At 47.0% G+C, this 27,342-nt stretch overlaps 1 protein-coding gene across 5 annotated transcripts in view; it reads right to left on the bottom strand.

Annotated features, from left to right (window-relative positions):
* Positions 1-27,342, bottom strand: part of ITPR1 (inositol 1,4,5-trisphosphate receptor type 1) — a 166,471-nt gene that overhangs the window by 55,778 nt on the left and 83,351 nt on the right. For 3 of the 5 annotated variants that reach the window (XM_075713787.1, XM_075713788.1, XM_075713789.1), the window contains 2 exons: positions 8,356-8,488; positions 6,717-6,907 (listed from right to left, as the gene is read on the bottom strand). In XM_075713787.1, the coding sequence (XP_075569902.1) occupies positions 6,717-6,907; positions 8,356-8,488 (324 nt within the window). Of the gene's footprint in view, positions 1-6,716; positions 6,908-8,355; positions 8,489-11,999; positions 12,048-13,656; positions 13,693-24,521; positions 24,549-27,342 lie in introns of all 5 variants that reach the window. The other 2 variants (XM_075713784.1, XM_075713786.1) reach the window with 1 other exon arrangement.

The raw sequence follows: 27,342 nt of genomic DNA, 5'->3' as shown, positions 1-27,342 counted from the left end.
TGGCTGGTTCCAACTATTTCACTGTTGATCTTCTTAGCGTCACTTAGCCTTTCATTTTTGTCACCGTATTTCACAGCCAAGGCTCCAGCAAGCTGAAGGACACAGGTCTGCCTCAAAGCGACTGCTCGCTCAAACTCAAGGGCTGCGGCGGATGATCGCAGAAGCGAGCCCCATCTCCCCGCCTGCTGGGTAGCACCCTTGGTCATTTGGTTCCTGCAGCTTTCCTACATGCCAGAAAGACAAGAATCGGATAGCTCTCGATTCAATTCCTTTTGTGCATCAATTCTGCAATTATTTAATAACTATCCATCATCTTTGGACAGTCTGAGGCACCGAGTTCAGCAAAGGAGACCCCAATTCACCATGCAGGAGTTTTCTTACTGGTGGCAATGCATGAGGAGAAATGTCATAGAATCATAGAATAGAATCCTAGAATCATTTAGGCAACCTGATCTAGTTAAAGCTGTCCCTGCTCACTGCAGGGGGGTTGGGCTAGATGACCTCTAAAGGTCCCTTCCAACCCAAAGCATTCTATGATACTATGACATTCAAGGTTGGAAAAGACCTTTAAGATCATCCAGTCCAACCAGTAACCTAACATCACCAAGTCCACACTAAACCAATCAAGGGTAGACCAGACTAAACCATGTCCCCGAGTGCCACCTCTGCCCATTTTTTGACCCCCTCCAGGGATGGGGACTCCACCACCTCTCTGGGCAGCCTGTTCCAATGCTTGACCACCCTTTCCGTGAAGAAATTTTTCCTAATATCCAATCTAAGTCGACTAAGTCCAAGTTCATGTATGGTGCAAGACAGAGCTGGCGCCAGGACAGTAATATCAGCCCAGCATTTTACCCAAACCAGTATTTCCTACTAAACCAGACTAATGAAGAGCTGGCTGCCGTGATTTCTGTTATCTCGCTTGTTCAGAGCCCGCCACGGTACTTCTGCAACAGGCAGCACGGTGTGGCCATAGCCCCTAACCCTAACGAGGGCTCAGAGGAGGGCACACAAAATGCACGGCTCCTCTTTGCAGGCTGAACTGAAGAGCTCTGCAAGTTAAAGCAACTCAAAGCCACACAGCTTTTTCGTACAGTCACATCTCAAAGAAGCCTCACACATACATGGTGAGCTCCAAGCCTTGGCTCAGCATATCAATTCGCTCTTGCCATGCCATGGCATGACTCTCTGGTCCACCACCGCAGGCTCCTCGGGGCTATCTCTAGTCATGGTGGCCCCCTGGTCCTCATCCCGGACATCCCTCCTTCCCCCAGCAGCTGCGAAGAGCAGATCCCATCATCGTCCTCTGTGCAGGAGCAGCAACTCTGCTCGGATGCCTTAAAGCTAGGGGCAAATCCCACTTCTTTCCTGAAAAATAATCACCTTTTGCTTGGGTGCTGACTCCTATCACTGCATCCTCTGCTTGCAGCCCATCTTGGGAAGAGCTGGGGATGAAGGGGGAAGGAAGGCACCGCTGCACTTTAGTGTGGTAGCTCTGGATCACGTCGCCTTGGGGTAGCGCTTAAAAACACGCCTTAAACTAAACTAATGCCATCAACCTCATTTTATCTTCCCTCGCTGAAAATACCACCGTGTGCGTGTGGGTAACTTGTCACGCAATCTAACTTTTGAGAAGATCCCTAATTAAACGAGCCGACCGAAATCTCCATGGAGAGGCAGTTATGTAAGAGACTTTACTTGCCATCAACTTCCATGGACCAAGGAAACCCGAAACTCTACGGAGGTGAGGCAGAGTAACAGCACATATAATTTTTATTTAGCAGACTGATAGACAAGTGTTACAGGAGAAGTCCTCAGCAATTTCCTCCACTGTCATTCATCTGCCAGGGTTGCTTTAACGAAGGAAAACTCGCCGTGTTCTGGCGCGCGCAGGGAACGGACCAAGCTTTCATCTCTTCCGAAGGAGACGTAGCTCCGCGCGCAGCGTGCCTGCGAGCAACGGCACCTGCCACGCAAGCCCCGGCAAAGCGCGCCCCAGCCAGCACCCTGGGGGGACGGGTGCCACGCGCCGGCTGGCAGCGCCCCGGATGCAGGGCACGCTTGCCCCTTGCCATTTCGGAGGAGAGCGTGGGGCCGGCGGGGCACCCCCCCAGGGCTGCTCCGTGCAGAACCGCTGACGCCAGCTCTCTCGGGGTGGACGCTGAGGGTTATATAAATTAATAAAGGGGTTTATGTAATTCTCAGTTCAGTGAGCAGCAGCATTTGTCAAGTTAATTTGTTGTCCGGTTTTGACCCTGCGGTTCCACCTCCGCTTCTGTCTCCCTGCAAACGAGGGCAGGCTTCCCACCGAAAAAAAACCCGGAGCTCCCGCTGAGCGGGAGCGACGAGCTCACCGGACGCAGCTACGACACTTTCATCAGCATCTCTGTTACCGAAGAACCTGACAGCACTTCTAAGTGAATTCCAAACCCAAAACATATCCCAGAAAAGTCTCCATCCAGAGAGCTTTAAGTGGGCAAAGACCTCTGTCTTTCTCCCCGACAGCTCATTTATCACATCCACGTTCACCCCTACAGCAAAACTCAGAGCAGCACGGGATTCGGCGTGCCACGTGCTACCAGCTTAGCCTCTTTCCTAAGGCAAACCAGGAGTATTTTTTTCTTGTCCTGCTTCTCCCCCACGTTAATTTTCTTAACAATACAATAAAAATCACTCCTGCCAATTACAACAAGGAACATTTCTAGATTTGCTTTTCTGCTAGAGTTGGCAACCACCTACTTTGCCTAGCCTTAATATTGGCCCTGCACGTATCTAATGAAACGGTAACACCTATTCCAGTTATCCCTTCCCAGCACCACGGGGATCTGTTCTCCCACTAACGCTCATGGGAGTTACCCGGGAACTCCCATTATTAACTATATTACAATCATCATGTGCAAGTTCCTGTGTGTCAGTACAAACCTTCTGCTTAACTTCAGGCCGAATTCATTTCCCGTGTGAAAACCTGGAGTTCAAGAAAACGCCATGCAGGGGTGACACATTTCTGGCTTTGCTGCCAAAAAGCCTTTTTACATAACCTGTCCCTATCCCACCAGTTTCATATTCTCAAAGGCCTGTAGATATAAGCCATTGAGGTTCAGTAAAAATTATTCAGACTGAGCACAGAATGAACTTGTTCAGAATACTATAAATCAAGGGCTGCTAATAATAACCAAAAAAATTGTGAAATGAAGATAAACTCTGTTAGACCTCAAAGACAAAGGTGGCCGATTTGGCTAGGTCGACTTTCACAATGACAAACGTATCTGATGCAAAATGAACGCAGTTATTAGTCCGGAGACTGAAGATGACTCTTCCACTGGCAGTTACTGGAAACTGCTGTAGAGCTTCAGAAAACCCGCTCTTCAGGTTGCAGAGGTTGCGAAGCCCTACTTAGCTAATCTGCAAAATTTACCAAAAGAACGTGGAGTAGAGAAAGATTAGGATTAAAAGACATTGGGACCCAAAACAAAGACCCAAAGCATTGGGTTCATTTTTCAAAGTGCGCCTGGTTTCCATAAGCAGACAAATTTTGCAGTGTATTTCGTAAAAAATGAAATCTTACTAAGTAGGAGACCATCACACTGCTGCACTCAAGAAATCTTTACTGCGCTGTAGCGCAAGACCGCTTCATAAAACCTGTTGGACTTGAAGCTGCGCAGAGTAGCGAGTACTACACGCAGCTCTCCCGTAAGGCAGGCTCAGAACAGCGAGGCTGCACTCAGAGCCTTCTGGATTTTCTGGGTGAGCAGATACACTATTCTTCCTATGTGAAGAGAGAAAAGCGTGGTTATGTGAATTTACCGTCTCAGTCTAACTTTGGACGTCATTCAGCAATTATTCTGGAAGATACAGACCTGAAATCGTGATTTTACTGAAGAGCAAAACCTCCACCTTCGCTTTGATTCACCAGCGTCGAGCCAGCTGTTCTCCCAGAAGTTAAGCTTTGTGGTTGGCGGTTTTTTCCATTAAAGTTTTACTTACTTGGCTTTCGTGACTCAAATACTACTGAAAGATCAGAGCGCTGGGTATGTGCTGTTCTTGACTGACGCTGTAGTAGTCCCCACGGGCCCGGACTGTGCTAGAGCCGGGGCGAGTAAAGCAAAGCACCAGGGAACTCGCTACCTAGCGCCGGGAGATTAACCAATGCAGAGGTAAGCCAGGGAACATCTTTGTGTGCTGACAAAAATCTTCTTTTTTGCCTGTTGCTATCAGGCCATTGCCGTAGCACAACATATCTACGTTACAACCGCTCCATAGGATATTTTCAATAAAGTCTCATCTGTACTTTGCATGCATGAGTAAGAGCTCCTGGGTGTGTCCAAGACCTCAGAGCTTACAGCATTAGCTGTAGGCATCGCAAGTCATTTGGTTCCTAAAACATTCTGTACTTAAAAGCAGCCCTACACCAGAGCCCCGTCCCAGCCCTTCGCTGCTGCATTACAGCACGTACACACACGTGCACCGAGTAACTGCTGCCTGCCCAGAACGTTTTCTAAAGGTAAAGACAACTGCTAAGCATTTATTCCTGGGTGGGAAAGGGTGGAAAATAGTTACTCTGGTTTGGGGCAGTAACATCTATAAAGGCAAGAGTACAACAGAAACTGGCAGGACCGTAAGGTGCGGATGTGAAAGTGCTTGGCCGCTTGCTGTAAGCACCCCATGCCAACAGCTCACTCCTAACCGCAGTTATTTTGCAGACTCACGGCTATAGACAGCAAATGCAACCGAAAAGAATCTCCCTTTTTGGTGAAAAAAGGTGTCTTTGGAAATGGATTGCAGATTTCCCTGTTTGTTTTGACCAGATGAGCTAAGGAAGCTGCTTCCAACGCTCATTCGCACACAGCGGGAAGTGACTGTGCTCAGCCCATTAGTTCTGGGTTCCAGCACAAGCAAAGGATCTCTCCACATCAGGCCGGTGTAGAATTTCCTTTTCCTTCCAACATGACAGTGTGAGGTTACCTGAGGCTCCCCAAGAGCTAGGAAGATGAAAGCTCAGCTTCCTTTAACATTGGAGAAGAGCAGGAAATTGAAAGGAATGACTCTCCCCAAGGAACGTTAATCCTGTCATTGCAGTTTAAGGTGACACGGGATTTTAAACGCTTGATTCCCACTTTGTCTTTTGCAAAGAAGCTTCAATCTAGAGCATATACGCAGGGGAAAAGAAGAGGGCATTGATTACAGAGCCAGTGAAGGAGCCCCAAAAGGTTCCTTCTGCTCTCAACAGAAGTTTGCATGAAAACAAGAGGTGCTGCTGTAGAAATCTAGCGCATGGTTTAACCATAGTGATCAACTCTAACTAGTCAGCCCCACATCACGCTTCATCAAGTCTCACCACGTCCTGCTGCCCAAAGGATGCAGCTGCTCTTTAACACATGGCTGGTCAGGTTTGAGCCAGACATTTCTATGGGATCAAACCCGTTTGCAGCGGCAGGCTGGTTTTCTATCAGATCAGCCACTTCATTCAACTCGCCCCACAGCTGCACGAGCCGTACAAAGAGGGGACAAGCAGAGCTAAGCAGGACAGGACGGTCCGTTTTGGCAACGGCGCACAGTTAGATCAGATTCAGCGCAACACAGGGCGTTACACTCAGTCTCTTCAAACGTTTCTCCCAGAAGTCGCCATGGAGGTCTAGTAAGAATAACGTTGTCACCACGGTGGTTCTTTGCTGCTGCAGCGATACCAGAGGCAGACCGCGTCTTTCGGTAGTTTGTTTTTCAGGGCAGAAACAAATAAAGGATTGGGGAGTGGTTATACTGCACTGGGATCAGTGGGCCATGTATATAAGGTTTTTTTAGTTCTCTTTGCCCAAGCTTTTCTGAAAATGTTAGTGTTTTATCATTAAATACCTAAATAAAACGTTCCTAATTAGGATGCAACACAAATTGCATCAAATTGTAAGCCTAACTCTCTCTCTCTCTCAAACCTTTGGATGTATCACTTCTCTGAGTGAAAGGAACAATCTGCAAAACCGACCTTCTTTAACAAATCACCAATTGTTTTGTTCAGACATGTGAAATGCACGGCAGTGGGGTAGGAGAGGGGTAACACTCTCCGGAACAGCTACACATAAAGCCCATTGTGCAAGACTGAAACAGACTGTTTGCAAACAGAACACATGCAGCGTCAAAAGAATAAGATATCACATGTTCAATAACCTTTGCAGGCATGTTTTGCTGTAATAAGGTTTTGCTTGTACGGTATTCTTCCAAACAGAAAGTTAGTTGGTGTATGTTCATTAAAATCCATACCAGGCGCAATTCTCATTTAGGGAAACCAAATCCTGACTTAGAACACAGAAACGAAGGACAGCAAGATTACAAAGGAATGGTGGTTGTCTGGAGTTTACTATACACTGTTATTTTAAATTCCAGTCTGAGATCTAACAGCTGGTTGTAAACGTCTCTGAGCGCATTGCAGTTGCTTAAACGCACTCATAAAAGCAGTCACATGAACTTACGGTACAACGCTGTTTTGTTATATGTTCCTCTCTATTGCCCTGGGAAATACCTCAATTACCTAGTGCCCATGCAAACATTTAATAAGTTAACTTTTGCATGGCAGATGCTGATATTTTTCTTAATTACAGGTCAAAGACCATTTAGTCATTTCCCCCCCTCATCTCCTTAACCTCCTCAAGTTTCCTGGATTTCATAAAAACATTTCCCTTCCCAACATGCTTTAGTCATAAGCTTGAAGTTTTCCATTTCCCTACCTGTATTGTAGTGTTCCCACCTTCCAGAAGGGCAATGGCTAGGAGGATGCTCTCATGGAAGACTCTGTCACTGGTGGCATTCATGATGAGATCTATGACCAGGTTGGATGCGCCTTCTTTATCCAGATGACACTGGACATCTGCCAAACTCATCTCACCTCGGCTCATTGAACTCGATCCAGAGCTTCCTCCTATAAAGGTGATCATGAGAAAAAGGCTGAGATTCAAGCCCTGCTGCCCCACGGTGACAGCACCTCTCTTCTGGTTTAAATTATTATAGAACCATGGAGTGCTTTGGGTGGGAAGGGCCCTTCAGAGCTCGCCCAGCCCAGCCCCTGCAGCGACAGGGACAGCTTTAACCAGAGCAGGGTGCTCAGAGCCCTGGCCAACCTGGCCTGGGATGGTTCCAGGGATGGGGCCTCCACTCCCTCTCTGGGCAAGCTGTTAAGCTATCCCAAATGGCGTGCACACGTTTATTAACAGCGATGAACTCGGCTCCTTGCATTTCTGCGAGGAAGAGTTTGTAACCTGCAGCACGCACGGGGCATGTTGTACGATGGGCACTTAACAGCGCTTTAACAGGCGCAAGCCTGCGGGAGGTGGTGCCCCGAGGGAGGACAGCCTGGGCTGGCAATGGGAAGGGGTTACTGCACCGCTGCCTTTGTTACCAGCAGAAGATGGCAAGAGGGCTGGTGTACTGGAAGAGGATTCTGCGAACAGTGTGGATTCAAGGACACAAAGAAAGGTAGAGGCTCTGCAGGACCAGCGAGGGGGTGGAGAAAAGGCTAGACAAATTCCAGAGGATGGCAAAGCCAACGCTCTACAAAGTGTAAGAGTATTATGGCAGCAGACAGCACAACACAAGGACAAATGAAATACGTATCAACTTCAGAAAATAGCGGGGAATAGGTTTTGGGTTTTTTTTGTCTGTTTCTGATCAGGCCTGCTTTCAACAGGATTACCCACAGCCTTTATTTCGAAGAGGCAAAACCCACTGAACTGTGTTTTGACAAAACGTGCTTGACATTACCTTTTTCGCAATGGTCTCAAACTAAATAAACTGTACTTTATAGCTGACTTCAAACCGAATTTTTGCTCATCCTACCCTGCAATCTCTCTAATACAATGTTTTTGTTTCAGATATGGTTCATAATCTGACATCCCTGTGAGCACATTTCCCAAATATTACCGCCAATACTAAATTGATCAGGTTTTCTAAGTACATTCATTCAAAGCCAAGTCACAAAATTCAAGCCAACCCAAGACAGTCTCTGGGAAGCATAAAAACCTCTGCCTGCTTAATTTTAAAGTACGTTCTCAAGTGCAGCCAGGAGAAAGAGAACACTGCTCTCATCTGCGTGAGGAAAAAGCAGTTGACACGATTAGAGACAGGAGAGCGATGCTCCGCGCAGCCTACAGCGGAATCCCTCGAGGAGAGTTAAAACACGTGGGGGTTTCCAAAACCAGTAGCAACATGCAAGCGGGACCTCTCCCCCATCCATGCGGATAGCTTCTTCTTTTTTTGGGATTTTGTAGGACAGAACAGTAGGGAAAAAGTCCAAAAGGGGGGAACCCCCCCCCATTTCCCCTGCTTTGCCAGGCAGACACAGACACACGGATGAGCAGGAGCATGTCCTACCTCCTGCCCCGGCTTTGCCGGTGCCTCCAGCAGACAAGGGGCCATTGCCGAAGGTGGTGAGGCTCTCGCGCCGTCCCGCCGGTCTCACGTTGCCATAGTAACGGTTGACCAAAACTTGCCTGAGTGCCTCACCCTTGATTCAAAGAGGATAACGAAATCACGATGTGAGTTTAATGAACAAATAAACTACTGACGTTCAGCGTGGCAAGGGGACTGCTGTTAGCATTAGCCTACTTGCAGTGAGGGAGGGGGAACCGAAACCCTGGCGATTTGGAAAAATCCACTGAGTATCTCCTGATGTGCTTGGGCAGGCTGGGACACTGGGGGGTCTCACGGAGCTCAAATAAAATTACGTGTTCCCAGCACCAGAAACAGCTACAGTTCAGATTTTGTGCTAAAGCCTTCTAGACAGATTTTATTCTCAAAGAGCACTTTTTTTAAAATTAAGATCTATTGTCTCAGTTTTAAATGTAAAAACGTGGCATCTGTACAGCACCAACACAAAAAGGAGGATTAGAGAAGGAGTAACGTTAGAAATGGTTTTGCGAGCGGGCAGTCCCACCTTCTCAAACCTATCCTATTTTGCCATTTCACCAACATTACAGGGACGCGCTCTTTTCTCCCCTCCATCAGCGGCTGATGCGATCTGACGCCGTCAGCCGCCGAACGGAAACCTGAGCGATCCCCGCTGCATCCCAGCTCTTTGTTCCTCGCATCCCTGCTGGCAGCAGCCCGAGCCGCCCGATCACGCCGGCAGTCAGCATCCGAGCACATGAGCCCGCGGATGCCGCGGGCCACCGGTCCTCAGATAACCCCGGCCCCGCGGAGCACCCGGCACGGCCCCGCGGAGCACGTGCCGCTGCCGTCAGCGCAGGCTGGAGGAGACCAAGACGCCTCCCGGGTTGAACGTTAACCTGCGGACCCTGCACTGCTCTCACCTCAGTCTGTACAGGAATTCCCAGTAGTTCAGAGTGCCGTACAAAAGCCGGGGGTACTGCCAGCAATGGGCAGGCACACAAAGACCGCAGCTGGATTTGTCTTTGTGCAAGAAAGGAAAACTGGTGATTATTTTAACTGGGAGCTACTGCTCTGCTAATGGCAGCAGTACCACCCCGAGAGAGGAAGGGGATTTAATTAAAAAAAAAAAAAAGAAAAAAAAAAAGAAAAAAAAGGATCTAGCCAAGAAAAATTTCGTATTAAAAAAATCTGTCGGGATAAACTAAAGTACCCTGTTCTCCCCTCACAAAACAAGTGCTTGACACTGATTTTCAGTTGCATCTCAAATGAAATTAGTTGTCTGACTACAGATTCAAAATGTCATTAACTACGAGGTTTAATATTAGCTGCCATGCAGGTGAAGTCTTACTTTTTAAAGCTTTCACAAGAGGCCTTTAAAACACAAATAAGTAAACAGAACGACGTAAATGTGCATTAATTGGCTCATACAGAACTCCAGCGCTGCCGCAGCCACGCTGGTTTTGATACAAAGCTGGCACTCGCAAAAGGCACCTTAGAGAAGACAAAAACCCGTCGGGACATCAGCAGTCCTTTACCAAATTTCAGGCATCGCTTCCAAACGGAGAAGCTCGACACCTGCCTGCAGCTGGTCAGGGATCGCCGCCCTGGTGCCAGCGTCAGGGCGCCCGCCGCCGCCTGCTTCTTGTCCTGTCTGCAATTTAGCAGATTAAAAACTGTTCCTATAGATTATTAGTGTGAAAGCTGCAGCAGAGGAGCTGCGCTTTATGGAATCAGATGGGGATGGGGGAAGCGGCAGGGAGACAAGATGTAAAATAAATATGAAGAGAGCTTTCCAACCAGCTGCTTCTGCAAGTCCCCAAAAGCAGAAAAAAAGGCAAGTTACTTTGGAAGCAACAGTAGAAGAAGATGAGCACTTTTCCAAGGGGCATACGCTTCCTATCACTGCTTGGGCCAAATACTGAACATGTAGGAGAGGCAAGAGACTAAATTCTAAAGCTCAAGCAAATTCCTATCCCAGAGGAGCTACTTTGACTGACAGCAACATGAGAGCATTTAGTACATGATGTAGTGCTTTAACCATCTTTCTGCTCTCAGTCTGCCAGGTAAGGAAGGCTGCATGACAGAAGGAGGCCAAGCCAGGCAAAAAAAACCCCAAAAAACAAAAAAACCCCCAACCAACCAACCCCAAAAAACCCCAAACCGAAACACTTAACTGTGTCTTCCTTCTACGTGTGTACCGATTAGAAAGGCAGCTTGATACCCATATAAGCCCCGTGCCAAAAATCAAGTTACAATGGCGTTCTCACATTACCTTTTCCCTCTTCTGTTAAACTAACTGGTAGTCGTCATCTCAACTGGCATTTAAAACCAGTAATTTTTACTACTTACTACAAAGATAACAACACACATCCAACTGCAAGAACTGCTGTTCAGTGAACTCCACCTCCTCCTGAATTCAGACGGGCAACTAAAGCTCCTGGGATTGTCTCTAGACTTTCCTTCTGGTCCACTGTGGAGCAGAAGGCAACTTCTATTCCATGCTCAAAGTATGGGTGAGTGGAGAGACCTCATCGGGAGCTGCTGCTCCGAGGACAGGCCTGCAGCACCTCCGCTGTCTATAGGGGTAGCGTATCCAAAACAGGACAAGTAACCAGAACACACAAGTGGGAACATGTATCGAGCATTTGTTGTTTCTAGACCGAAAGCATGACGATCCACGGTTTTGGAGGTTTGGCAATCCGCGTTCACTAGCATTTCGAATTCTAACTTGGAAAAAAAAAAAAAAAACAACTTTGTTTCCTACAAAATTATTCAAACCCACTGTGTTAGCTAACAAGTATATGAGTATGTGATCAAAGTAGAGGGGAGAAAAAAAATAAGTGGTATTTAAGAAATGTTATAATTAATTCAGCTGCAATGCTTGGCTCCAGAAGAGTTCTTTAACCATCATGTTACTGTTGTACACCACTTTGATGCGTGCAGTATGCAAACAAATCTCAGATGTTTGGCGGCAATAAGAAAAATCAAATATGCCACCTAGAAAAAAAAACCCAACAGCATTCAGTTTCATCTGCATTCACCATCAAGGTAAACTAACAGCAAGTATTATACAAACATTACTGTACAGGCATCAGTAAAGCAGATGCAATACACAACTCGGTTTAAGGGGTATCAAAAACCTGTTATAACCTTTAAAACAGAGAATCTTTAATAATATTTAAGAGTGAAGCAGTTATAAGTCGCTGCTATTCTGTTCCCAGCTGCAAGAGCAGAAGAAATCGAGAACTGTATTGATGACGTTGATTTTGCAGCTTGGCTGTTTACGAAGGGGGAAGTTTGGCCAAAACAGGCAAACTCCACAAGCACCGATTAATCTCACTTCGTAATTGCGTGTTCATCACCAAAGGGGAGTGCTTTGAAAGTGTGAACGGACTAGACCAGGATCTGAGGTTTAATTCAGAGCAGCCAAGCACTTGCTCCTTCCATTTAATACAAGAGAAGGTGCTCCAGCACCCCGTTTTGTAAGCATGGCTGATCTTTTTAGACTTTCTAAGAGACCGACAGCAAACAGTTAACCACAGAAGTTTCTTACACGACTTAAGCGTCACTGTTTAAAAGGAGAAGGTAGAGGGTTAGTTCTGAATGTGCTTGACTGCTGTACGTACCCTTCTATGATCCTCCAGTTGCCTCTGCGGTAGACTTTGATCAAGCTCCTGCTGCGCGTGCAGAAATTTCATTTTAAAGCAGAACAACACTAAAGAGACACTAACATCTTAGCACTCATGGAAAATATTAAGGGAAGTCACAGCTGAAAGCAAGGAGGGAGGAATCAAGTGACAAGCTATCTAAACAGAACATCTGCCCTCAATTAGCTCTGGCAGTACTTAACCAGCCTGCTCTGCCACCCTCCAGCAGACCACCATGGCATGCACGTATGCCAACACATTCTCATGGACTTAAAGAAAACACAAAGTCTGGCTAATTTTACAGTTACCACTAACAGAGAAGTTTGCAAGAACTCAAACCATGCATGCCCATGCATACAGATACACAGATACACACACACACACACACACAAACGCCCCGTCCCACTATACGCACACTTCTGGAGGAAGTGTAGGTACTTCAACATATCTGACCGTGGTCAATGAAGCTCTTTTGAGACTGCGGAGGGCCTCTGACAAGACCTGTGGGATTTCTGTTCCAATGCCATGGACTTCAGTGAGGTGTCACTGAACAAAGTCCCTCAGCACGTGCATGTTGCCAAATCAAATCTCTTATTTCAGGTATTAATTCTCAGGAATGGGACTTTCGCTTTGTAATCCTGAAGTGCATCGAGTTTTTACTGCTTTAAAGCATTCTGAAAACGTGTAGGAACAACCGCTCCATACAGGGACCCATCTTAAACCAGGAGCCGTCTCCCAAACATCTCAAAGTCATTCTATGACCACTCAGAGTTTCAGTTTACATTTAAACACCGTTCCACAAAAATTACAAAGGTCTAAACCACCACAAACTACACTTCTTTTTTCTTCATAATTTCAAAACATATTTATAATCTTCATATTTATATAGCTCAGAGAATCAACACTGTCCTAGATTTAGACTTCCATGTTGTTTCACTTAGATCTGCACTGGTAGAGCACCCTGTTGTACAATCTACCAATGCCATCTCTGGATGCCCCACTAATTTCAAAAGAATTTGAGATTTCCTAAATTCTTATGTCTTCATTTCGGCAAATAACCTGTCTTATGCGAACTAATGCTGGGCTATCTCGTAAAGGAAACGTGCCTACGTAGCCAATTCACTGCAGAGCTAGTAACCTTGAGGATGTGAAGCGACCTTAGCTGTTTCGCTATGGCATTTTAAGTGGGACACCCAGCTGCTCTGGGATTATGAAGTTTCACTAACTTCTTCTGACACCTGCATTTCCTTATCAAAGGTTTTAAATGGGTGAGACAAAGGGAAAACCCAATTCTGTATTAGGAGCCAGAGAAACGAAGTCTCATTTTGCTAATGCAGGGGGATTTGAGAGGAAACTTCAAACAGTGCCTCCCGTAAAAGCTAAGGGAAACGGCTGAAAGGAACAGAGATTTGGGACTGGTTTACATGTTGGTTTTTTTCTTTTCTATTTTCAGACTATCACGTTGATGCTGTATTGGATTAAACCACTTCAACAAATCTACTTATTTCTCACTGTCTAACACCACGCAGGAACACACATTTCACAGTTCTTTTTTTTTTACCAACAAGACACTCCACCAGGACTACTTCAAAACACCAATATTTGCCTGTTGTACAAATATAGGTGGGTGACACACCTCTACAGAGCTTTCCGTTTCTGGAGGTTGCGGCAGCTAGTTGAAAGTAAAACGCAGAAAAATTAGTCATTCTTCAAGAATATTTCATCCCAACAGAAATCTAGTGGTCAACACTTAGGGGAAGGGAGCTAGCGAAGCACTTGACTTAGCTGAGTCATCACAAACGAATTATAGCCATAATTACTGTTTACAGCCTCCCACCCACCCAGCTCCTAAAAGGGCTGCATTTTGGAAATTTAGCAGCTATCCTTTGAACATCCCAAACTACTTTGCATGAACTCAGAGGCACAAGCAAAAAAGCTTTCGCTGCAGGTGCACGCAGGCCTGCAACGCAGAAATGCACTTTTGGGCAGCCTGCTTGGACCGCGCAGCCGGGACCGGCGACTCGCGGAGGGCGAAGGCAGCACACCCAGCCCCAGCGGGGAGGAGGAGGAAGAGGAGGAAGCAAGCCAGGGCTGCGTGCCACAGAAAGGCTTACAATGTTAGTTTACAAAAATGCTTCCAGTGGATTCTCATCTATAAACATGCTTTTCCTGAGATAAGAGATACGTGATACAGCACCAAACACGAGCAATGAAATAAGGGGCTTAACGGTGACAGCTTTCCAAGTTTGAAATGCTGATCATCACATCGAAACAGATGAAGACAAGCAACTTTTATCTAGTAGAGCTTAGACATACAACAGAGACCTAAACATTCAAATGAAACTGCCTACTAAATCGTCAGTAAATTGCTTTAACTTCTCAGGAACAGACACTAAGAAATAAGACAAAGACGATACAGTAATACCAAATTAAGTCAGCCACTCATTGTCCACGTCTGCCTAGAGGGCACAGGAACTAGACAGACAAATCTAGCACAGGCTGGGAGAGCGACCATGGTATTTTAACCCCATATCCGCTGCAGCCTAGGAAAGGCACAAAGGGAGAGGAAGGCTACGACATCCAGAAGTCTAAATACGGAGAGACTCCGCTTCCCAGGAAGGAGCCGGGGAGCAAGCGCTTCCCCTGCAGTGCTCCGTGGGCAGGGGCTCCTTGGCCAGGAAGAATCACTCTCCGCTCCTCTCCTAATGGACTTTCCTCCTGGCTAATTCACACGGCCTTCGGAACACCGTTTCCTTGCATTGTCACCACTCCTGGAAACTGCACAAGCATGCAAACCATTTCTCTCTTGGCCAAACTGAAGCGGGGAGTATTTCAGCCAGAGGACCAAAAGTTAACAGGAAGGACCTCATTTATGCAGAGGAACACACGGTTCCTGCGCAGCCCGCTTTGTGCGCCCTCGCTGCTTGTAGGCTGGACACTGGAAACGCCGTACCAAGTCATTAGGGAGTCTGGGCACATTGTTCTGATTGCAGACACCGTCTGCACAACTTGCTTCAGAGCAAAGCAAAAAATTCCGGCTTTCCTAAGTAGTCAACAGCAGCAAGGGAATTGTGCGTACTCCCCTGTAAGGGAAATCAGGTGCCCGCTTCCAGGCAAGGGGAGACTGAAGCTGGCAGGTCAAGTGGACACCACTGCCACAAGGTAACGCACTGGACTTTGGATTCCCAATGAAAGCTTCCTCATTCCTGGGCTTATACCGTGACCCCAAATTAATCAAACATATGCGTACATTTTGGGACTGAAAACCAGCACAGACGAAGAATCAGCGTGAAATTAGTTTGATCTTTGCAACTTAAACTGGAGAAGGAAAAAGTACATATCCTAGCTAGCAAATTCCTGTGCCTTCCCACTGTAGCAGAGACAGCATGTATAAATAGATCGGCATGTTAGAACCAGCCCCACAAACTCATCTGCAAGCAAAAGCTACTGCCCTTGGCAATGCTCAGATGGATCATTCCAAATAAGCACGGCCTTCAGCAATCTTTCAGTAAGAATATAAACTCCAAATACTGAAACTGTTATTGAGTCAAAATGGGTTAAAATAGCAAAGAATTATTGAGCTATAGTTCTTGTGCTACACTTAGCACTATCCCCTGTGCTGCAACAGCAAAGTATCAGCTGATGCTTTACAAGAAGGACTGAACAGAGTGGGAGAGTAGACTGAAGCAGTCATTTTGCTAGATTTCTTGTCCCTCTGTATACCTCAGCTCTCCACCTAGAAGAAAAGTGGTGGTTTGGGGGGGCAGGGGCAAGTTTGTGGAATACCAAACAGCGGCCAGGTGAGTGCCACGGACACAGTGGCCAGCTTTTAAACTGGAACGTGTAGCAGGTGGCAGGGTCAGACAAGAGTAAATCAGCTTTGCTTTTTGCTAGCAGCAGCAAAAGTTCCTTTCAACTTGCTGCGCAAAACCCCCTGGTTCCTTTGAAGTTTCCATTCCCGCAAGGCTGGCAAATAAACCACTCATCGTTAGCCATAACAGGAGAATTACAATTTCTTTGACCTGTTGGTGACCGTAATGCTTCTAGCATCCATTTCCCCAACACAGACTACGTGTGTTTCCCAGAATGGTCTTTATCTGACTCAAGAGTGGATATATCCACCTCAAAAACCACCAAAGCAAGTGACAGCTCAAGTGTGAACTAATTACATCTCAACTTATGAGATATGAAGAGGTTTCAGTCCTTTTCCTTTATGGTTTTGAGGAAGGTATGAAAGTTTTATTTTCATTTGCTTTCAAAATAACAATCAAGACGAAAGTTGTCTAATCCTGTCTTACACAGGAAATTCAAACAACTAGCACTGTGGATAAAAAAAAAGTGGAAATGGTTTGAGGAAATCCAGAAAGATTTTCATTCAGGTGTAAGGCCTCAGGATTGCTTTTCTCAGGTTTTTTGGTTTTTTTTTTTAAACTCAACTATGTAGTAAACATCCAGAACACTGAGCGCTGAAAAGGCTCGAAATACATTTAAAAGGCAGTTGGAGATTCCAGTTCACATAGACTGGGTCTCCTCCGGACAGTGGCTGCAGCAAAGCAGGATGGAAAACATCCCAAATTGTAATGTTACAAATGGGTGGGAAACAACCATGTCAGAAAAACCCGCACGTTTGCGTGAGCACGCACACACGAACACTTTCAAAAACCTTATCCTTTTCTCTTCAGCCTCACCAACCTTTGGAACCGTGACAAAATAACGGGACAAACCTGCACACGTACAAGCACAAACCGCCTCCGCTTCAGGCCGTCCCCGAGTTCAAAGGATTGAGAGGCGACGAACCTCCGACTGCTCAACTTCCACAGGTTGACGCCGTTTCCCAAACTACCACGCATGTCCTTTAGCTCTTTTCCCAAGCGTCCCTCTAAACCAGATACGAAGGTGACTAGCTGGTGCAAGGCAACAGGAAACCGACCCTCTCCTGGGAGGTCTCCGTGATCAACATTGAGCATGCTGAAGAAGCTTAGTCAAACTAAATTCATTTGGCTCAGTAGAGAGGCAATGGCGAGAAGCGAGATGCCCTGCGCTGTGCAGGAAGTCGGGTTAAATTACTGAGCGGTCCCTTCTGGTCCTGAAATCTGTGAATTCAGGAACCAACCCAACTCCATGCATATGGCATCTAATTATCGGGGTGGCAGGGGGAGAGATTTGGCATAGAGGAGGAAATAAAAAGGGGAAAAACACGACTACAGTCAGCCAAAGATCACATTAAGCTTTCGATAGCTAGGTTGTACATCCAGATGCAAAGAACTACAGCGAAGTTCTCAGATATACGTTATTCTGAAACCACTGCCCTCTGCTTCCTCTGCCTCAGTTCTTGCACTACCGTTCCCTGTATCATAGAATCACAGAATCGTCTAGGCTGGAAAAGACCTTTAAGATCATCCAGTCCAACCATTAACCTACACTACCAAGCCCACCTAAACCAATCAAGGGTAGACTAGACTGAACCATGTCCCCAAGTGCCACATCTACCTGTCTACATCTACCATCAGCTGGAGGTCCAGTGGGACTGGCTGGTTGGATACAGTCCTGGAAGTCCCTTTCCACTTTTTCCTCCCTTTTCTGAATTTCTCCTCTTTTCTCTGTAAAATACATTCGGTACAGCTCTTACTTGAAAGACACACAGCAAAAGCACCAGCTAGTCCGATTCATGACAACACACTAGAGCACAAATTATGCTGCCGTCCTTCACAACTCTTCAATAATACCAGAAAACTCCACGTAGGTTACCTGCTTGCCAAGTCTCCTTTGTAAGGCCAATACTGTTACCTTGCAAAGCCGAGAAAAAATTGGGATAGGAAATTTCTAGCCTCTGCAGATGACATGTAGGTGTTTGTCAAACACATATTTGCCTTGCTACGGATAAGTTTCAGGGCAGAGGGGAATAATTGGGAACTAAGAGCGCTGAACTGCTGTGACAAACTTCCCACGTTACGGTTTACCGTTGTAACAGACCTGCACCAAAGTTGCCGAGCACCGCATTTTTAGCGATGGAGGATCTCACACCCGCATCAATTAAGAGGCAGCGCGAGGTGTTCGCATTGCAGCACCTTGCCCTGGCGCGGGCTCCTCCGAGCCACGCAGCTCTCCCAGCCCTCGCACAAGGCACGCGGGATTTACGGGGGGCAGAGGCAGGCGACGGAGCGGCAGCCGCGGGCTCACAGCCCCTCGCTGCGGCGCACGCCCAGACCGGGGACGTGGCTAAACCCCCCCCCCCCCGCCCTTATCTCAGTGAATTTGCAGAGACTTTGCGCGCTGCCAGACGATGAGGTGGGAAATCTGGCGTAAGGGCTGTCAGTGCCTGCACGGAAAGGTCACCAAGATCTGCCTGCAGGAATGCCTGCTCTCATTTTCCAGAGTTCTCAGTTGAGAAAGCATGTTTTACTTGGGCTGGGGCTTTCCTGGAGCTGGAGACCTCAGTCTCTGATACAGCACTGCCCTTCAACGGGAGTGCAATCACTTGCTTCTCTTAAATCCTCAATCTTGCAGGTCTTTTACAGTAACTGAACACAATAAGAACTATCTTTACTACCCATTTTACATTAGCAGTTTTAATTAACTAGTATGATGGTGTAAATATTTTAAAAAAAAAATTTTTTTTTTGGTTACAAATAACTGTAAGTTATGTTCCAGTCTCCTTTTCCAAAGAGCTCACCAGTTCCAGTTCATGCAAGAAAAACAGTCCAAAGATTGCAGGATTTCTGAAGGAAAAAACATATAAGGCAGCCCACAAAAATTTATGAGAGCCTGCATTTCCTCTGCTTGAGACATAACAAGTGAAGCACTGTCCAAGTGCAAAATACACAAGAGAAATGACTGTGGAATAAGCTCTCTCTACAAGGAAAATAATTTTAAAGTGCATCTCTCCAGCACTTAAGAGGTTAATAAATTTTCCAATTCCAATCAGAAGATGCATAAAATAGCACATATTTTGCACCTTACTCAGCCATCGTAGTTTTAGTTTCTCATTGATAAAGAGCACGGAGAAGGTTACTTCAGTCAGCCCCTTTGAACCAGGATTTTCAGTTCCCTTTTCACCTACTCGAAACCTCAAGACCAAAGTAGAGAGGTGAAAAAAAAACCCCCAAAAACTATATTGAGTGGGTCTGCAGGTGTATTTTGCTGGATACCGTTTTATCAGCTGCATAAAGAAGTGTCACTACTGCATAAAAATAGAAAAACCCCAACAACAAAAAAAAACCTGGGGTTTTACTTAATTCAGTTTTCTAACTTCAAATCCTAAAAAGGACTAAATAATTACACGAGAAACTCTGGGGGCTTATAGAGTTTTCCTGGATTTGGTCGTTTTGGTGTTCGCTGGCCTCTGCCCAGGGCCCCACCAGCCCCGCGGCGGCGGGGGGAAGCAGCAGAGCACCCCCTCTTCACCCCAAAAAATAAAAAAATCCCGATCCAACGGTACGGGACCAGTGGTCATGGGAAGCGTCGGCAGCCCCGCGGCCACGGCAGCTACCGACGCAGGCTCGGGGGCCGGCAGCCCCCGGCGACTGTAAACATCTCCGCCGCGTTTATTGGCAATTACCGCTGAAGGTCACACATCAGCAGCGGGCCTAAATTCCAGGAAAAAAAAAAAAAGCTGTTCTTATGTAACTGTTGGCAGAGCAGCTCGCTGCAATGTGGCTGGGAGGGGGGGAAAAAAGGGAGGGGGGAAAAAAAAAAAAGAAAAAAAAAAAAAAGAAAAGTAGGACATCTCCCAGCCACATTCAGCATCCTGAGCATGCCACCTGCAGGTCAGCACTAACACTTCTCTCCTTTTTCGTCCATAAAATATTAACGTGTTTCTCTAGGACGTATGCGGTTTAGTGTCCAAGACTCGCACTGCAGGTGGAAACTGGGCCACGCCGTCCCCAAACGCCTATGTGGACCCAGGAGAGCCGGCGGGAACGTCTTGCTGCAAGCAGGAATGCCTCAGCCGCGCTGCCTCAGCCGTCCTGGACCACAGGGAACCCACGGTGGAGCTTCACCAGCTCAACTTCAGTTGTGAAACGCCACAAAATCTGCGTTTGTATGAAGCCTGGACTTTTTAGTGGGTTGGGGATTAAATTACAAGTCAATTAAGCTGTTGCGTCTAATTACAACTGGGGTTTAGTTATCGCTGTTGTGCAAAGAGTCACGCTTGATGGCACTTGAGGCAAATTTAGCTTGGTCCTGAACCACTTCTCCGAGACGTTTGTCAACAGCTCCATCAAGAAGGGGATTACAGCAGTTCCAGCCCAGTAAGGAGTCGATCAAGAGATACTCGACCCAAGGGCTTTTCCAGACAACGCGCCAGCGCCCTGCCTTGGGGGTTTCTACTTTCTTTATTATTTGAGAAACCTGCCCAGAGCCAATGCCAAGACCACCCTATTCAGCTCTTCAGCTCGAGTCGGGCCCCTGCAGCTCCTGATGCCCACCCGATGCTCCAGGAGAGCCCCCGGGGCCAGAGAAACAGGAGTCCCGCCGCAAGCCGAGCTCTGAGCACGCAGCTCCAAGACCAGGGCAAAACCCAGCACAGCCACGTTGCGAGCACGGTGCAAAATGGTTTACAGTTTCTGACGGTTTGGGTTTTCTATCAAAACAAATTGTGCTTTTCATCCGTCTTTCAAGATACCTTTTCTGCTCTTTATTTTGATAGCGGTCTTACGCAGCCCCTATCCCAAAGGTGCTGTGGACTTTCACAAGTTCACGGGAACCTGCATGTTTTGGAAATACTGCAAGATGCCTCTCACTCTTAGTGTGTCCTAATTTCTGTCCCCAGAAGAAAAACCTTTTACACGAATCCTGCCACAAAAGCTGCAGAGTTTAAAAAAAAAAAAAAAAAAACCAAACCAAAACACCTAGAAGAGCTTAAAGATGCTATCAGCATATTTCTGCCAGACCAGATCACGGTCCTCAGGCTATAGTAAAAGACATTGAAAGCAGCACCCAACTCTGCTTCTCCTTGGAAAACGACAGTTCCTTCTTGTCCCTCATTTCCAACAAACAGGGAATTCCAGATAAACCCCTCAACAGAAGGCACATGAACTAAGCCACCAGCATCAAAGCGAACTGCCCCTGCCCTGCATTCCCACAGCACTTCTCCAGCGCTGCAAACGCTCCGGCAACCCCAAGGGCCCGGCGTTTGCAGGGCTGCCGCCGGCCTCGCGCGCAGGTCGCAGCGTTCACCATCCTTCCTGTTCTGCAGGGGATTTCCTACCATCGAGGTGAATTCCAGCATTATTCACCCTGTTAAAAGGGCACTCCCTTTCTTCACTCGCAAAAACGTTAAGGGGGACCGGAACGCCGATTTTCTAACGTGACTTTCGGTAACAAGTGCATGGACCTCCTGGCATTTTATTATTTGGATTTTTATTTTTATTATTTGGACCCACTGCTCACTGAAATTACCCTGCAGTAAGCCACTAAGATATATAATCTATCTACATATACTCCATCTACATATACAATCACATAAATATTATGATATCATGCCATAAGATGGTTATTTTAATAGAATTTTACCCTGAGGGAACAAAAAGCATTTCAGCTGATCAGAAAAATTAAACTGTGCAGAATTCCACAGAAAGGGAAGTTAATAATTTTACTAATAGTGGAGATTTCTGTAGTCTTTGCCCTCAATTTGCAGTTTCCAGGGTTGACAAGGGTGGGAAGGAAAGCCCAGGATTTCCACTGAGATCTGTCAGTGGCTCAAGCCCTGTCCCGATCCCTTTCCGTAAGCAGCCAGCGCTCGCTGCCGATGGTTACACACACACCTGCTCCTGCCACGCAGTCGCTCCATCGAGGAGCAATAAAGTTCCTCCTGTGCAGCCTCCAGACCAAATCCTAAATTGCTCCGCAGACTCTGGCTGATTTATTGCAGGCAAAGACAGCACACCGCAGCCAGAAACTGAAGGGGAAAGAGTTTCGTATTATGACTTAATTTGCAATTAAACAATTCACGTTTGTCTGAAGTTTCTCCAAGATAAAATTATACATATAGGCTATTCTGGGAAGCTGTAGCACCACGCGATCTAAGGGGCCTAGCGCCCGACGGAAGCATTAACGCGCTACAGATTGAATTTTCAAAACCAGAGCATGCTGCTGGTGCGTACTCCCCAGGTAAGGGGGGAGGGGGGGGGGAAATCTTGGCTTATAAAAGAGAAAGAGAAAACAATTACAGCAGAGGTTAGACACCGCAGCACCTCTGTAACTATACCAAAAGTTTGGCGTGAAGCTTGGAGACGCACCTAAGCTGTCTCAGACCACCGCAGGCTAGGTTAAAACCAAACCAAAAAAGCCACAACTCCGGTTTGTTCTCCGGAGGAATTCCGTTCCTTCCCTCCCCCGAAAGGCCTGCTGAAGGGAAAAGACCCTCCAACCCAACCCTGGGCGACGTGTACGCTTTCTGGTCTGCTTTTGTGCCAAATAATTTGGATTTCAAGCCCATTTCAACAGGCAAGGTCCCCAAATATTTGGTTTTTAGAATGAAGTGTGCCCAGGTGAATTCCGCTGATCCACATCGAATTCACCGCTGGTCAACATCGAAGTTAACCAGTTCTACAGTACATAATTTATGGCATATTTCATTATCTACTCTCCCAAATAAAGAGCAGTAACATTTTAAGTGGTTGAATTTTGTTCCAAATAAAAGGTTGGCTTGGGAGAGAACACAGGAAACAAAGCGCAGAGAGGAAAATATTTCTTTTTCTTTTTTTTTTTCCCCTGGTATTTCAGTAAAATAAGGTGCCAGTCAATCAGTTTCTCAGTATTATACGTTTATGCAAAAAGAATCTCAAATTTAGCGCCCACACGTGGGTTTTTTTTAGCAGGATGAGGAAGTTGCAGCAGTGGAGACAGCTCAGCTCCCTCCCTCCACCCCGGGTGCCGGTGCCCGAACCAGATACACTGCTTTTAAAAGTCCTTAGAAAGCTTAATTTCAGTTAAACTGAAAGTTCTCGCTCAAATATGGCTTTTCCGCCTGTAAAACAGCTACATACAGCATAAACACAGCCCGGGCTGTTGCACTGCCAGCTGAAGGCACGTTTTTTGATGGTAGGAAGCTTTTCACACAGCAATCGCTTCAGAAGTCAGTCATTTTCACAGGGTTACACCACATTGCTTTCACAACACACCCGAACGTTGTACATGGCTTTACGCACCAAACCTTGGCTCGGAAGCAACAGGAAGGGCAGCGAGATGCTTTGATGAGCTGCACGACTGTCACCTTTTTCGGTAAAGCCAGCAAGAGAGTTTGTGCACAAGGACCCAGCCCTCCGCGGGCCCGGCTGCGCCGTGCCCCGGGACGTGGCGGCTCTCGCTCGTCAGCGAGCGGAGACACCTCAGGGTCTTCTCCTCTTGGCAGGTTCTTCCAGCTCCTGCACGGAGGCCATTAAACCTCAGTGCTTCGTTTCACTGAAAGAGCCTGCTCACCGATGACGCGGTAATGGCGGCCGAGTGCTAAATGCTCAGGTTTTAGAATCATTGAATCATGGATCGTTTAGGTTGGAAAAGCCCTTTAAGATCACCCAGTCCAACCATTAACCTACACTGCCAAGCCCACACTAAACCAGTCAAGGGTAGACCAGACTGAACCATGTCCCCAAGTGCCACCTCTGCCCGTTTTTTGAACACTTCCAGGGATGGGGACTCCCCCACCTCTCTGGGCAGCCTGTTCCAATGCTTGACCACCCTTTCCGTGAAGAAATGTTTCCTAATTTCCAACCTAAACCTCCCCTGGCGCAGCTTGAGCCCATTTCCTCTCGTCCTATCGCTAACTACATGGGAGCAGAGCCCAACACCCCCTCCCTGCCCCCTCCTTTCAGGCAGCTGTAGAGAGCGATGAGGTCTCCCCTCAGCCTCCTCTTCTCCAGGCTGAACACCCCCAGCTCCCTCAGCCGCTCCCCACCAGCCCTGTGCTCCAGACCCTGCCCCAGCTCCGCTGCCCTTCTCTGGACACGCTCCAGCACCCCAATGTCCTTCTTGTGCCGAGGGGCCCAAAACTGGACACAGCATTCCAGGTGCGGCCTCCCCAGCGCCGAGCACAGGGGCACAATCACCTCCCTGCTCCTGCTGGCCACGCCATTCCTGACACAAGCCAGGGTGCTGTTGGCCTTCTTGGCCACCTGGGCACACTGCTGGCTCATGTTCAGCCGCTGTCGACCAACACCCCCAGGTCCTTTTCGGCCAGGCAGCTTTCCAGTTGATGCTGCAAAGGCACTGAGATCTGGTCCTAACCTCCATGAGATCTACTACGGCACCAGACCGATTGCAGACTTCCAGAAATTATAACTGCATTTGGACTAATGCTCCAAGTAATGACATATGGAATTGGTTATGGTAACTATTCCCAGCGTAGACACACGGCAGACTGCAAACTCAACTAATTCACTGACACAGGCGTACAAATTGGAAAGCTCAATGCTGAAGAGACAACAGGACAGATCACAGGGCTACTCATAAAACAAACACCATAGAAACAACACTGTAGGAAATAAATAAAATTAGAACCTCAGCATTATCCAATTCAATGGTAATCTGCCAGAAAAGAAAGAAGGGGAAGAATTGAAAGCAAGCATTAGTAAGATAAATTACAAATAAATTTCATGTTAGGATCTTATAAATCATTTAACACTTTAACGCTGCAGTCCAACATTGTGAGCATTTTACAGTCGGCACGAGTAACATTTGCAAGCGCCGGGATGCGGTGGGTTAGGGAACCGACACTGCTGGAAGCGCTGCGCCAGGCAGCTTCGGAGGCAGGATGCGCCCTGGCTTTGTTCCTGTGCCAAGTGACAAACCACGCAGGCTGGCTGACCGAGATCCAAGAACTTCACCCTTGGGCGTAAGAGTCGTCACCAGCGTGAGCTGTGAGCAGCAGGAGGAGCGCAGAGGCTGGATTTCCAGTTCGGGGAGAGAAACGGAGTTTTAAAATGTAAGTCCTGCAGAACTGAGGCTAATCATCTGGTAGGCACCCAGCAAGACGTGTATGAATGACATGTTTCAGCAAAGTAAAAAACTTGGGTCTAGCCTACACTGTCAATGTAGTAAAGTTTTCTGCCTATTAAATATACCACAGTATGCTACCCATCACTGAGCGAACCTGAGCGTGTGCCAGGATGAGGAGTCTTTAGCAATATGTAAAGCTTCGAGCCTTCCCACAAGCTTCTGTACATCTGTGCGCTCACCACGGTTTTTGCATGCTGCAGAGGAATCCCAGCTGTTTAACGAAGGCCTTCGCTAATGGGAGCGGACAACACTGCATTCTCATTACATTTCCCACCTACAAAAGGGACAAGCACCCGGGCCAGGAGGGTGTGCCATTTTTATTATTTGTGCTGGAAGAGTAAGCCTGAGAGGAGGAGTACAATCTTTTTATAAATCAGATTGTTCCAGCAAGCACCACATGGTATTAAAGCAAAATCACCCGCTATGCCAAAACTTCCATGGCGCTCTGCTGCCGAGCAGTACTTTGAAGTGACTGCTGTCAATTCTGTGAACATCTGACCTACAAGCAATATTGCTTGTATGTGTGATAATATGCTGGTCACAAGAACAAGTTTTGCCACCCTTATGTATGTAGGGACTCCTGTATTTAAAATGGGTGCATACATTGTTTTTTTTCTTTTTTTTTTTTTAACACTCCAGGATGATTTTAGAAACAAAAGGTATTGCCTTTTAATTGGTGATTAAGTACAGTTATATGAGTCACAAGGGAGAATAAATACAATTGCACTTCTCACAGCCAGACAGTAAAAGCTGTTCTACTACTACTAGCAGTCTATCTGGAAGCAATCAGCTGCTTTTTCATATTCGAAAATCCACCTCACAGGCAAGCATATTCTTATCTAGCATTACGTTACTGATCTACTGTTTCAGAAATTAATGCATTTTCTACACTTTGAAGATTTTTAGACTCTTGTGGGTTTCTCCATGGTCTGAATGGTGCAAGTTGTTAACTGCATCTTCTAGAAATACTGCTTCACCTGAGTTGGCCAAATGAAGTCTAAGGAGATGAATTTGCATTTAGAAAAATCTTGGAGCGGCATATTGCATTTAAAAAAAAAAAACCAAACCACCCCTCAAAGCTCTCATTTGAGTTTTGGTGGTGTACAGTACATATAGTATATATCATCCACCCTTTCTATTACTTAAGGTGACCTTGGGACAGTCTCTCTTGGCTGTTTTTAACAGGAGAATGTACACTGATGTGTTAACGAAGCGTAAAACCGAATCTATGATTACACCGAATCTTTTACCAGCTTTGGGCAACAGGAAATATCAGTGCTCTGTGCTTGCTGAAGAGGATCATCCAGCCCAAATCCCTTTTGTAGGAGCAGACTAACTTCTGCAGGCTACAACCAGTCCCCTTCCAGGTCAGACTTGTACTACATTGCAGATGCCTTAGTAAAGGGACCTTGAGGAGAGGACAGAAGGTCTCCACAGAGCTTCCTCCTGTGCTGTCATGACCCAGCACAAGATACTGCCACTTCAGCAGAAAAGGACAACGTGTTGAAAGCGGGCTGAAACCTGCAGGTGCTGCGCCCTTTCCCACCTACCCTGCTCCCCTTCTCATCCCACGTTTATATGCTTCTTTCTTGCGGTCGATTATTAGGGCATTCCCCCAAAGTCAATGAGTTTATTAAAAAATACTGCTGCTGGAAAGTGAAAAATAATCCCTAGGTAGGACTGCAGGTGTAGAGCAAAGCAGCAGCAGTGGCCGGGAGGTGGCCTGGACCTCTGGCAGCCAAGAGGTAGCAGCAGCACGTGGGAAGAGCGTTCCCTGGCAGGGCAGGGAGCGCAGCACCGGCCATCCCTACCCTTTGGGCATTTTCCTAGGAGTCTCCCGCTCACTCAGGGCGCTGCCGTGTGCTCGGCTGGGTGTGCTCGGGTAACAGCCCACGCGCGTGCGCACCCACATGCACAGAGCCTCCTGGCTCCATTTGCTCTCCCTCCTCCAGGTCCCTGTGCTCTTGGAGTGGGAGCGCCTGCCTCTCGCTGGACTGGCAAGAGCCCCATGTTCTGCTCCTGCATCCTCCTCAGCTCCAGCGAGGCTAGCCAAAGCAGGGGTCGTGTGCGACATCCCAGCCGGCCCAGCGATGCTACGGGTTCCTCTGCTGTCAGAGCATCTCCCTCCCTTGTGGCTGCAGCTATAGCTACAGCGATAAACATTTATTATTATGAAGAAACTGTCTTACAGCTACAGCAATAAACATTTATTATTACGAAGAAACTGTCTTACCTCTAAAGCTTTTGCCTTTTTGTGCTGTGAATCTAGCACGATGCAACAACTTTAAACCCTACTGCAAGTGAGAACTGGATATGAGACACT

The sequence above is a fragment of the Pelecanus crispus genome, chromosome 7 (assembly GCF_030463565.1).
Source record: "Pelecanus crispus isolate bPelCri1 chromosome 7, bPelCri1.pri, whole genome shotgun sequence".
Classification (NCBI taxonomy): Eukaryota; Metazoa; Chordata; class Aves; order Pelecaniformes; family Pelecanidae; genus Pelecanus; species Pelecanus crispus.
This window is presented reverse-complemented; position numbering and strand designations above follow the sequence as displayed.